General features: G+C 46.6%; 1 protein-coding gene across 1 annotated transcript in view; it reads right to left on the bottom strand.

Moving 5' to 3' along the window:
- Window positions 1–13,347, bottom strand: part of Ttll11 (tubulin tyrosine ligase like 11) — a 227,083-nt gene that overhangs the window by 59,688 nt on the left and 154,048 nt on the right. Inside the window, exon 7 of the mRNA XM_028754738.1 lies at window positions 9,040–9,138. Within this exon, the coding sequence (XP_028610571.1) occupies window positions 9,040–9,138 (99 nt within the window). The remainder of the gene's footprint in view (window positions 1–9,039; window positions 9,139–13,347) is intronic.

Below are 13,347 nucleotides of genomic sequence, written 5' to 3'. Positions count from 1 at the left end.
TCTCCTCTCCTCTCCTCTCCTTCTTTTTTCAACACTTTTGAATTTTATGTGCATGGGTGTTTTTTCTGTGTATAGTGCTTGAGGAAGCAAGAAGAGGGTGTCAGATCCCCTGAGTTATATACAGTCGTGAGCCTCCATGTGGGTGCTGGGGATCCAACCCAGGTCTCCTGGAAGAATGGCCAGTGCTCTAACTGCTGAGCCATCTCTCCAGCCCTCTTAGCTTTTTTTTTTTTTTTTTTCTGAGACAAGATCTCTCACTGACCTAGAACTTGTCAATTAGGTAGGGACTTACCTATCTCTACCTCCCTGGCATGGAAATCAGAGGCACATATCAGTGAACTGTTTACGTAAGCACTGGTGCCTGAACTCAGTTCTTCAGACTTGCATAGGGAACACTTTACCAATGAAGCTATCTCCCCAGGCCCCTGACATCTTCCTAACACCCATTCATTAAAACAAATGAATATTTACTGGACTGGATTCAGTGAGTAGTTAATGGTTTCCATGCCAACAGGAATATGGTGTGGACCTCATTTCCCAAGGTCAGGAGATAAAGTTTTTACCATGTGATTTCATTACTAACAAGCAGGCACTGGTGTCAGAGCTCGCCTCTTTCTTGGTTGTCATGGCAACAACTAGCAACCTACCACCACCCTGCCAAACACACATGACCACATGCTGTAGGATGTGTAGAAAGTGGTAGTTTAGGGACAACTTCCTGACCATGGAACTCCATGGTGTTCATATGAGACATACTGTCAAAATAAAGTCAGCAAAGGTACAGCTTCTGTCAGGAGGAAGAGTTATAGCAGACAGACTCCTAGGTGATTATGGGAAGATTTAGAATCTGTTATCAGGGCCTTTACTGGAGAGTATCAGAAAGAGAGACTTGTAGACCTTCCCTGGGTCTCTCCTGCCTTGCTCAGCATTTGAGGAACCTGTCCCAGGGCTGACACTCGCTCTCCCAGGCTCAGAGCACAACTGCCCATCCCTGATTAAACAATAAGTATGTAGCTTGCTCATTTTCACCTTTCAAGCCTGCTCTCTGCCCCACTGCTGTAGACAGCCCAGGAGTCTGCCTAAACAGGTTTAATTTTCTTCCTCTCAGTCTTTGGCTTCATGTAGCTTTTAAAAGTCACCTTCTAAGCCTAACACCTGCCAGACAAATCCACCCAGATGTCCCACCTGCATCCCAGTGAGTCCAGTGTTCCAAGTTGAACACAATTTGTTTCCCAGAACCTGCGGCTCGATATTTTCTTGTTTTTTGGCAACTTCTCTTGCACAGTTAGCCAAGCCTCAAAAAACGCTCCTGCCTTGTTCTCACCCTGGTTTCTGGGGAACAGCTTCAAAGGCGCCCCCCACCCCATTTGGAGGCCCTGAGTCTGGAGAGTTCCAGAGGTTGGGAAGTATTGAGTGAGGTGGTCAGGGCTGTGCGGCCAGGGTGCTTTGGCTCTGCCTGAGTGCATGCTTGCACCAGAGCACACTGACCATTACCCTAACCCTTGGAGGCTACGTGTCTTCTTCCTAGGATTCTCGTCTTGCAGATGAGACACTGCCTAAGAGATCAGGGTGACACAATTTGCCTGAAGGCCATCAAGAGTGGGACTATTATGAGTGCAGATCTGCTTGACTCCAGGACTCACAATCAGTGTTCAACCCTCTCCCAGCCAGCCTGGACGCTCTCTCTCTCTCTCTCTCTCCTTTCTTCCCACCCTCATTTGGCTTATTTGAGGCAGGATGTCCCTACAACATAGCCCAGTCTGGGCTTCAATTTACTATCCTTTGCCTCTTGAGAGCTAGGGTTATACATGAACACCGACACGCCTGGCTTCAGCATGGATGTAAGACCAGAGTGGTTGGCCTCTTTTCTCCTGTCTATATATTGGCACCACGACACTAGAGCTAGCCTTGTGTATCTGATGAGATGTGTTAGTACCTAAGTAGGGCTTCATGGAGAGTTCAGCCAACCTGGATTCTACTCTACAATGTGGGGTTTGGTTTTTTTCCTTCCTCCTCCTCTTCCTCCTCTTCCACTCTTCCTCCTCATTTTTGTTTGAGAATCTCACACATGTACATCATATCATTTCACTCAAATCTATTTCCATCCTTTCCCCTCTCCCTCCTCTCCTCCTCTATAACTCCTCCCCTGTTCCTACTTTCCACCCCGACCCCACTATTTTCTCTGAATTTCCGGTGGTCCTTTCTATAAACCCCTGAGTCCACTCAGTGCTGTCTATGTGCACATGGGTGTGGCCATGTGCATGGGCAGCCTCCCAGGGGCTGCATTGCTGAAGTTCAGATGTACCCTCAAGTTCAGATAGCCAGCAAACACTATTTTGCTGCAGTCACCCACCACCTCTGCCTCTTACAATCTTTCTGCCCTACTCCTTGAAAATCTTGTAGCCTTCAGAGGAGGGGTATGATACACATGTCCCATTTAGAGGTGAATAACCCATAGTCATGCTGGTCAGCTGTAGTGAGACCATATCTTGAGACATAATCTTGGCAAGATGACCTTGAAGAAACTACTAGTTACGGTCTACAGGACTGTAGTGGGATGAACTGTGCCCCACCTTCCAGACATTTCCAGGTTCTAATCCCCAAGACCATGATTTATCAGGACAGTTTTTGAGAAAAAAAAATCAAGGTAAAGGCTTTGAGATCATCTGAATTTAGAGGACCCTAAATCTAGGGACAGGTGTCCCAATGTACAGATTGGCATAATGGTGACACACATAGACAGGCCAGGATGATATTACAAAGAAACAAGCCAGAGCCGCTCAAAGCCGCCTCTCTCTACATGATCAGAACAACTGTGGCCCCATGATTTGCACCCTGGGTTCAGAACCAGAAGGAGATCCATTTCTGTGATCTTGTGACCACCTCGCCCTCATCTGTTGGTGACTGGTTGAGGCAGCTCTTAGAGTGACCAGGAGGCCTCAATATTCTCCTCCCTGGAATGGATGGTCATAGAGGGTTATTCTTAAATAATGTAGAAACAGCTTCAACAGGGCCTGGTGCCCAGTGAGCCCTGCACGAAAGTCAGGTGCACAGAACTATTCTAGAACATTCCCAGATGATACCTTGGAAACATCTTCCCCAAGGCACACCTGCTAGCTGCCGCCACCTCCATTCTCAGACTGGTAAACTATTTAACTTCAGATCCTGAGCACCAGAGGATGGCACAGGCCCTGTGAGCCCAGCTGCCAGGGACAAGCGGACAGCCCAGAGGTGTTTGTGTCCTTGCAAGGCTGGTGACTAAGGGCTGGCCCATCTCCAGCCCGAGATGATGAGCCTGTCACAGTGGGTTTCACAAAACATCTGTTCTCAGGAACAAGTTGGTTGTCTCAGGCCAGCTCTAGAGAAAACTGTGTTTTTCCTATACATAGCTGTGACACGTTCACTGAAGCCCAGTGTTTCTACAAGTGACCCATTTCTTAAGTGGCTGGGGCCCATCAAAATCTCTGCACGCACTGAGGACACAGACAGCCTAGGAAGTTTCTTTTGTTGCCATAGAGCTGAGACCTGAGAAAACACTGACTGCAGCTTACAGAAATGAGGTTGGGGGAACACTGTTAGCATTGTCTCTAAAACTGGTTTCTCTAACGGCTGTGCCTGATTCCGCAAGGGAGTCAGGTCTGTGGGCTTCATGCATATGGATGGCAGCCATGGCTGAATGATAACCTGCAATTTCTCTGCCAGTGCTAATCAACTTTGGTTGGTTACTGAGCATTTGACTAGGCTACGCTATGCCAGTGCACTCAGGATCCGAATGGAGCTTTGCTGGGTTTGATTCAATTCCAGCTTGAGGTAAGATCGCATAGAGGGTCCCACATGAGATAGGCAGACCATGCCTTGGCATGAGACAGAGAGAAGACCAGGAGGAAGAGAGATGCAAATAAGAGAGCTGGATGCTGCCATCGTGATCTGCGATGTAGAGGCGTGGCCTGGGCCCAGAGCAGAGACTTTGCCAGGGAGAGGACAGGGAGTGAGTTAAGGGGGTCCTCTGTGCCTTGGGCACTGGGTCTGGCCCAGCATCTCTTATCTTCCCAGGACAGCTGACTTTTACCATGGCAGCTGTCTGATATGCCCTTTGGGAGTCAGGCCTCAACTGCTTGGGAATCAGGGGGCCTGACATGGGTCCTGCTTTCTGCTACCCAGGTCCCCTGCTGACTTGTGACTGCTGTGGCTGTGAACCATCAGTCTTTCTCCAGTTGTATCACCAGGAGAGCACTGCCCTGTATCTCTGCTCTTGTTTCCCTTTCCAGTTCTCAGCATCCTGTGTTCTACCTGGACCCTCCTGGTACAACCTTTCTCTTCCTGGGCATTCTGATGCTGTGATCCCCAAATGCATGGGGTCAAGCCTATTCTGGCTGACAGATAAGATCCCAAGGTCAACTGTGAGTGGTGCAGAGGGACATGCACACAATATAACTTCCCTGGTCATTTGACACCCTGAAGTCTGCTTTCCAAGAGGGAAAAAAAAGGATCTGGGCACAGGGAATTCCAAGTTCAACACTCTTGTTCTGTTTGCAGACAAGGACTGAGCTTTGGAGAAGGAACTCGACTTGTTCAAGGTGACTTGGCATGTAGGATTCAGGGCTCAAGGGAAACTCTGGTTGCCAGATCTTATTAAATTTGCTGTGACAGCATCCTCAGCTCTCCCATGGGCCATGATCAGCTCTTTGTAGACAGCATGTGGTTTGGGGTCATCTCTAACCCTCAGGATGGAGCAAGGGGCTCAGCCTAGGACAGTGGCTCGGTACACATTACTTAGGCATGATATGTGCCTGTCTCTTTGCAAAAATATGCATATTTCAGACATGAGCAGGGATAATTTCAGGACTCTGAAGATCAGCTCTGAGTCTTTTCTGCCTGTGACATGAAGTAGATGTGGAAATGAATTATATAACAGCCAGAGATGCCATGTCATGTTGCCATGCTAATTTTCTTCCTGACTATCTGTGACTTTGTGCTCACACAATGACAACTAATACCAGAGACCACAGCCTACAGGTCCTGCCTTGGGGGCTTTGTACATGGTCCTACCAAGTCCTACATCAGCCCTGTGGGGCAGGGATTACCAGTCCCTTTCTACAGGTGGGAACTAAGCTATGGGAAATTTAAAGGTCAGCCCAAGGTCACACAGCTCATGAGTGCTGGAACAGGCCATGTCTGTCAAAGCCCAGCTATGCTGGCACGGGGATAGCAAATTAACTGACAAATGGCAAAGGGTTAGCTCTGTGCTAGGCATCAAATTGAGGATGTCGTTGATCTTCTCCCCAGCACCACAACTCTATAGGTGTGGACAAACAGGCTTAGAGAGGCAAGGTGAATTTTCCAGGCACCCCATGCCCTGCTAGAGAGAGACAGAGCCCAGTGTCAAAGGTAAGATGTCTGAAAGCAGCTTTGAGGGATATTCTGCATGCCTGACTTTGAGAAAATTGCTTAGAAAACTTTTAATTTTTCTCAGCAGATAAAGGTGCTTGCCACCAAGCCTGACAAGCTGAGCTCTATTCCCAGGATCCACACGGTGGAAGGAGAGAACAAATTTACACAAGTTGTCCTCTTGGCTTCACACATAAGCACCCCCCCATACATGAAATAAACAGATGAAAATTTATTTTGCATTTTTTTTAAAAGAAGGAGCTTTTTGGTTTTTTGCCTTTTAAATTTGTGAACCAAAGCCTGGGAGTGCAGGTTAGCAACAGGGTGCTTTGTGGAACATGAGTGAGGTCCTAGGGACTGAAGCCCAACAAGCAAATTAATATTTGATGCACTGTATATGACAGAAAACATCCCTTTTGACTCATTTAAATTAAATGTTGCCAAATTTAGTGATATCAGAGACATTCTTTGCTGTGTAGCCATCAGTACCACCCACCTCCAGAGCCTTTCCTCTTTCCAACTAGAGACATGAGTCCTTGCTTCCCCTCCCTGCAGCCCCTGTCCCACCTTTGTGGGGCTTCTCCTCCACAGATGATTCAGTATTTCACTTAGCATAGTGACTTCTGGGTTCTCTATGTGCACCCTGTGTCAGAATATCCTTCTGCTTGGAGACTGATGGACATTCCATGGTAATAGAGGCTACGCTGGCCCATCACTGTCTGTTTACTGTAAAGAATGTCTTTGAGAACATTCGGATACTTGGGCAAGTCATTGGAAATTTGTTCATTTTCTTTCCTGAACCCAAGCATGCGTGCGTGTGCGTGTGTGTGCGTGTGTGCGTGTGTGTGTGTGTGCTGGAGGGATTATCTCTACTCACCTGTGGCTAGACACGAGAGAAACCAACTTCACCCCTGCCCTCACAATATGAGATAGCCGAGTAAGTCCTCCCTCTCTCTCCCTCTCTCCCTCTCTCCCTCTCTCCCTCTCTCCCTCTCTTGCTCCCTTCAGTTCCCATGACCCTCCACCCCCACCATTTGTCACCACTGAGAGACACCTGACTTCTCATGATGTCTTTGTCAGTCTGGTCACTATGCACATCCCCTTCCAAAACATCCTTCCCTTCATATCCAGAGAACACAGCCCATCTTTACACCTCTGGCTTTACTCCCCCCATCACTCCATCACTCCAATCAAAAACTTGTTCAATTGACTCCTTCTTAGACTGATGTCCCCTGAGTACTTTGCTGGCACCCTGCTTCCTCAGCACCCAGGGCCTTCTCCTCACTCCATTTTCAACAATGTACTCTCATTCCTTGGTATTCATGGGGATGTGGTCAGGGTCAGTGGTGGGGAGCCTCAAGTCTGGGTCGTCCAAGTTCCTTATGGAACATGGTGTGATATTTGCAGAGGACCTGCTCACATCTCCTGGATATATGGGGTCCTCTCCAGATCCCACCACCAAACGGAATACAGATGCTATGGAGAGAACTGATATACTGTATTGTTTAGGGCATGGCTGCAAGCAAAATGTCTGCACATGGTCAGTGCAGATACAGCATTTTCTAGTGTTTCCACTGTGTGGTTGGTTGCACTGAGAGATATCAAACCTGGGAGTGCGAGGCTGACTGCTTTAGTTCTACACATTCACTTTTTGTTTTCCTCATTCATCTCCCATCCTCCACACTCTATAGAGAACACCAGTTCCCAGGACAGGGGTTGATGGTGTCCTGTGCCTGCCTGCTCCTCAGATTCCACACACAGGAATACCCATAAGCCCCTGTGCAGAATGCAGCTCTGTGTGCATGGCTATCACATGGAGTGATAGTCTGAGACTGCAAGCAAGCCCCAAATTAGGTGCTTTCTTTTATAAAATGTTTTGGCCATGGTGTCTCTTTGCAGCAATAGAACAGTAAGTAAGATACTGGGTCAGCAGTCAGGTGCAAGGGACGGAGGAAGGGTATCTTGGGATCATGAGATCGGAGGAGAACCAGCTTCCTCTCTTTTAGAACTCTTTCCATCATTCGTCTCCTCTGGGACCTGGACCCATCGGTGTCAGCCCCAGAGAGAGTTCCTGTCCTTTCTTTTCTAATCCATCACATTTTGGCAGCATGCCCCAGGAGCACAGAAAGCATCCACGTCCACCCTCTTCCCAGAGTCCACTCTATTTATACCACGTCGCGAGGCTAAGAACATCCGAGGACCTGGGGATCCAGCTCTGCCCACTGCTTGTCTTTTTATGCCTGAAAACACAGTTCAGAGAGACTGACTGACTTGTCCATATCACAAAACTTTAGAGGAATTTCACTCTTTCCTTCATACAGAGTCTCTCTTCTCTCTCGTGGGGACCTAAAGGAGGCTGGAGCTTTAGTCTAAATTCTTGTCCTGGCTGATAGAACCACTGAAGAGAAACTCAGTGGAACCTGAATTCTTTCCAGTCAGCAGCATCCAGGTGGTTTCAGATGTTAGAGTCCCGGTGGGTGGAGTATCTTCTCTACCTCCCACACAGAGGAAGCAGATGAGACCCCAGCTCTCTTGCACTCACTCTCCTCTAGGGAAATAAAAACCATCAGCAGAGGGGTGACAGCAATCTGCCTCAGTCTCTGCCAGGCTCCATGGAGGAGGGACACCTTTGTCTCCCTAGAAGTGATGGTCATCTGTGTGGGCACAGGAGCTCTGTACACACTGTAGACTTAGTGGGTGGATGGGCAGAGCCAACGACGGGGTGAAGCTGAGCTAGGAGCTGGGCTTGTGGAAGGCAGGAAGGCAGGTAAGGGGTGGCCTGATTGGGAAAGGAATCTGGTCCTTGTCTCTTGGCAAGGGAGCCATGAGTCTTCTCCAGCCTCCAAGCGATGAATGCACAAGTTCATCCCAGAGGGAATCATTACTCCTAATTATTATTATTAGGCATAATGACTAATTAGTAAAAATAGCTACCATTTACACAGTGCCAACTTACTCCTGCTTCTTAACGTGCATTTTTTCCCCTCTATTTTATTCTTTCAGGCTTATTTTCTATCTTCCTAATTATAAAGTCAATATGTGCTCAAGTAAAAAAATATCAAAAAGATCCCCAAAAGAAGAAACAAAAGGGGCACAATATTCAGCATTTGGCTCATGGTAAAATATTGGAGGAATCTTTAGCATGCTGCTTGCTTCCCAGCCTTCCTGTTCCATCCTTCCTCGTGTGTGTGTGTGTGTGTGTGTGTGTGTGTGTGTGTGAGAGAGAGAGAGAGAGAGAGAGAGAGAGAGAGAAGAGAGAGAGAGAGAGAGAGAGAGAGACAGACAGACAGACAGACAGACAGACAGACATTTAGCATAAATGGTGAACCTGAGGATCCAAAGTCACACATCAGGAAAATGGGTGAACAGGAATTCTTATCCAGGCCTTTCCTTTTCTTCCATGTTCACATTTCTCTGCCTACACCAAGGATGAATTGGGGAGTTGTTTGTCTGGAGGTATACGTAGCCTAGGCTAGCCTCCTAAGTGCTGGGATTACAAGAGTTTTGCTACCGCCCATGGCTTATGTGGGGATGGCTTTCATGGCCTTTTGCTATGTTCCCTGTCCAGTTCCCTGTTCCACGTCCTGATGAAGGAAGCAATGTCAGTAAAGAGACCAGTAGCCCCACTATGTGCACTTGACTAGTCAGTACCTGACTATGGGAAGCGAGGAACCCTTATGCTTCCATGAAGACATTCTGTCAGAAACTGGAGGAATTCTGTGTTTTCTGTCCATATAGATATCTGGAAAGCTGAAATCAGAAAGCACAAGGAACTCTTTTTTGGCAGGCTGCTTTGGATGAGACAGTTAAAGTAAGTTCTACTGAGATCCTATGGAGTGGCTCAGAGGTCATCCACAGGGGCCCGGTCTGCACGCCCAGAGGGGCTGGAGCGGGAGTGGGAAGGAAGGACCCAGAGTCCACTTCCTGCCAAATGTCTGAACAGAACCAAAGGCACTTAGTGTCTTTATTACACAGACAGAGAAATTGGTGGCTTATGTGGCAAGCACTGTCACATAAGGGGATGCAAAACAAACATCACCGTGTTTCCTTCCTAATGGGAGCTCACAGTGGAGCAGAAAGGGTCTCAGCAGAGCTGCTCTGTAAGGTAAGGTGCAGTCAGAGAGGAAGTGGGCGGGAGAGGGGGTGAGCTCACACACAAACCAGAAATAAACAAACCCCTCTCAAGATCAGATCCTTACAAACCTCTCCACGTGAGGATGCAGGTGAGAGAAAAGTTACAGTCGGGATGGGGAGGGGCTAACTGTTTAAAGGTTTTGCTTTTAACTAAAGTCCTATGTTCATGGAAACACAATCATGAAGACAAAGGGGGAAGGCAAGCTGTCGCTTCTCCCTGACACAAACCATGCTCTCCTTACTTGCGCTATATCTCCACTATTTTTTCCCCTCTGTTTTCTCCTTCCTCGAAACCACTGCCACTAGATCGAATAACCTGAGATTTGGGGTTGTGCATTGTTCATCCTGAGCTGCTTCTGGGTAAGGTGCACCTCAGACACTCAGTATCTCTTGGGTAAATGAGTAGGGATTTGAAACCCCACTATGGCTTTTATATTGGACCTTGTTTGGGTCTATAGACAACTGTCTATAGCACAAATGTAGACAAGATTCTTCATGTTACAGGGTGAGAAACAGAAGCCAATAGGTGCTTTGAAGAGCCCATGTTCATGCACTTGGCATGGGGGGGGGTGATTCCAGAACAGCCACTCTTTGCAGCACAGTGACCCTGAAGTCAGTGTCTAACCAGGGCCTCTTGCCCTCAGTGAAGGCATCTGTTGCTCTGAGTCTCTAAGAGTCTTCAGTAAGATGAGTTTGTGGGAAATATGATTCTATGTCACTTCTCTGAGCATTTGAAGCTACTCCTGCTGGATTCTGTTGTCACGGTTCAAGTGACCTGGCTGTCTAATTCTCCCTCCGCTGCCATGCATGCTGTCCTTCTGTGTCTTTTGGTATTTTCGTACCTTGCTCTTTCTAATGTTTCTACTTGTGGCTAGTTAACTTAATCAGTTAATTAACTTACTTTGAGACAGGGTCTTACATTGTAACCCAAGCTCAATTGGAACTCACTACTTACACCAAAGCAGCCCTCAATTCACAGAAATCCTCCTGCCTCAGCAGGCAGACTGAGTCACAATCCCCGTTCATTTATTTATATTCTTTTATTATATTTTCTTGGGACTCTGTGGGCTTTCTGATCATTTGCCATTTATTTCTAAGTTTCAATGGAAGATTCTCATCCTTCCTTCTTCTGAAGTCTTCTGCCGTCGTTCTTTGCCCCTCTGTTGTGGCCCCTTGCTGAGGGTACTTCCTTTCCCATTTACTGTTTTCATGAGATTCTTAGTAACTTCTGCAATGTGTTCTTTGATTTCTCCTCACTTGGTCTAATAAGTTAATTTGTCTGTCCCCTGAACTTCTATTTCAATAATACTAGTTTTTATTTCTAAAGGTCTGATTGTTTTTTATAAGATCTGACTTATCTGGGTATTTTTGTTGTCAGCTTGTTTTGCTTTTATGTTTTTATAAGCTTGACAACCTGATTTTATTTTTTTTCATTCCTTTAAAGACATTAAGTGTATTTATTCAGTGGTCTGTATGCAATAATTTTAATTTTCATAGCCATTGTGCAGCTGATTCTCAGCTTTGGTATTTTCCCTTAGTCTTCCTCATTTGGCCTGCTCTCCTGAGGGTTGAAAGAAACTCTTTCCTTTCCATTTCAGACCTGTCTTCCTTGGAGCATCACTGGTTTAGATTGTCTGAGTTCCAGATAGGATTGGTCCCATCGGTCATATTGCTGGAAATACCAGTGACTGAACCATAAATGTCCTGTTTCTCAAGATGCACATACAATTTGAATTCTGATTCCCAAACTCTCACGAAGAGGGGTTTATTGATTCTTAAAGGAGGTAGACATCCCTTCTTGTTCCAGGGCCAGAACATGCCTGGTAAGTGTTCATTCATTGTGCACCATGGGTATGTCTTCTCCAGGTCACCACTAAAGCTGTGATCCCTCAGGGGTCTACATGGGCATCTCTGGTCTAACTCCTTAACTCCTTCACTATTTAGATTCTAGATTTCAACTCCCTTCTCCAAACATGGGACCCAAGCTCCAGGCTGGCAGAGATATGCCCTAAGGGGCAACCCAGTTTCCATACCTGGTACTCTGCCTACTTGTTCAGACCTCTGGGGTGTTTTCTGCCCTCTAACTTGTCTTCCAGATCATCTTTACATTAAGAACTTATTTAAGAGGGCTGGAGAGATAGCTCAATGGTTAAGAGCACCTGCTGCTCTTCTAAAGTACCCAGGTTTAAATCCCAGTACCCACATGACAGCTCACAACAGTCTATAATTCCAGTTCCAGGGACCCAACCTTCACATAGACATACATGGAGGCAGAACACCAATATAAAAAAAGTTAAAAAAGAAATTATTTAAAACATTATCCAGTACCAGGAGAATTCCATCAAATGTGTACTTGGTTATATTCTTATAAACATAAGATCTAGTGTGTGGTTCAACAAAATATTCATTCATTGATTTTTTTCTCTCTATAAAAACAGTCTCTGAAAGGAAAATGAAATTATGAATAAACAGGTAAAGCTCATCCCACTACCAAAAAATAAGTTGTTATCAGTCTTGGACTGAAACCTCCCCTTCTGTAGTAAAGTGTCCTCTTGATTTGTTCTTTGGAAGGGGTTTTCCTGCATTGCTTTCCCAGGACTCAGTCCCTACAGTTCATGGTAGACCCTATTGTGTACCCAAAGGCCCATGTGGCAGTGGCCTGGTGGTCAGACTGGTGCTGTTGGGAGCAGGAGGAGCCGTAAGGGGTGGGCCTTAGTCTTTAGGTCAGTTGACTCAGAAGAACTCTGGAATCCGGGCCTGCTTCTCTTCCCCTTCAGCTTCTCAGCCGAGAGATAAGTGGTCTTGCTTGCTATATGCCTCCCACCAAGATATGCTTCCTTATCAGGTCAAGTCAACCATAGACTGAAGAATTTGAGGCTGAGGGCCAAAATAAGTCTCGCCTCTGTGAGTTAATTCCCTGGAAACCTGGTAGGGTAGTAGAATGTCAATCCCGTTGTTATTCTTTCTAAAAGTCACTCTAAATGACAAGAGTGCACATATGTGCTGTTATGTGCCTCAGTAGAGATGGTATTTGGATAAAAGTATACCTGATTTTGGGTCTTTACTTCTTCATTGTTCTGAGCTATGTGTTCCCCCACTAAGCTTCAGCAAACTTGTTGTAGTTAGGAGCCTTGGAGCAAAAGATCTTGCTCGTGGTATGTTTTGATTATCCACACCTCACCTAGGGTCAGGATGTCTTTTTATCTACATGCTGTTTTGTGCCTAATCTGTTTAGCCTAGGCTTTCTTTTTTCATGTCTTTTTTTTTTTTTAAACCAGGATCTTTCTCCATTGCCTTGGTTGTCCTGGGATTTGTTCTGTAGACTGGCTTAGCCTTGAACCTGGAGGTCCACCTGCCTCTGCCTGGAGTTTCTAATGAGTTGTTTGCCATGGTCCACACTTGAATACTGTTTGGTTTGCCTCACACTCCTTTCCTGCTCCTCTTTTCTGAGCATGAGGAAGTCATTAGCTAGTCCTCTGTGCCCAGATTTCAGCTGGGTCCACGTGCTTCTTCTCTGGAACAGGTAGGAGCTGAGAGCAGACTCCAGGCCCTGGGGCAGACCAGCGGGTATAAGCCATGGAAGGCATTCTCTTTGGACCTCATTGTCTGTGATAGACTATCTATACATAGCCCGAGCCTGGGGCCTCCCCAGCTCTGATGTGTAGGGAGCGTGTTCATAATCCGGGTCAAAGGGGTTAGTAAGGAAAGCCTGTGCATTCCTTACTATTCTATATCATAGTCCTCCTCTGAGACTCCTCTGGTGCAGGATGGGCTCAGCTGCTTAGAAGATTTGGTGGCTGCTGGAGCCACGGTGCCCTCAGCAGC

The sequence above is a fragment of the Grammomys surdaster genome, unplaced genomic scaffold (genome assembly GCF_004785775.1).
Source record: "Grammomys surdaster isolate TR1022 unplaced genomic scaffold, NIH_TR_1.0 126035, whole genome shotgun sequence".
Classification (NCBI taxonomy): Eukaryota; Metazoa; Chordata; class Mammalia; order Rodentia; family Muridae; genus Grammomys; species Grammomys surdaster.
The sequence above is the reverse complement of the archived record's forward strand: the minus strand, read 5'-3'. Positions and strand labels throughout refer to the sequence as shown.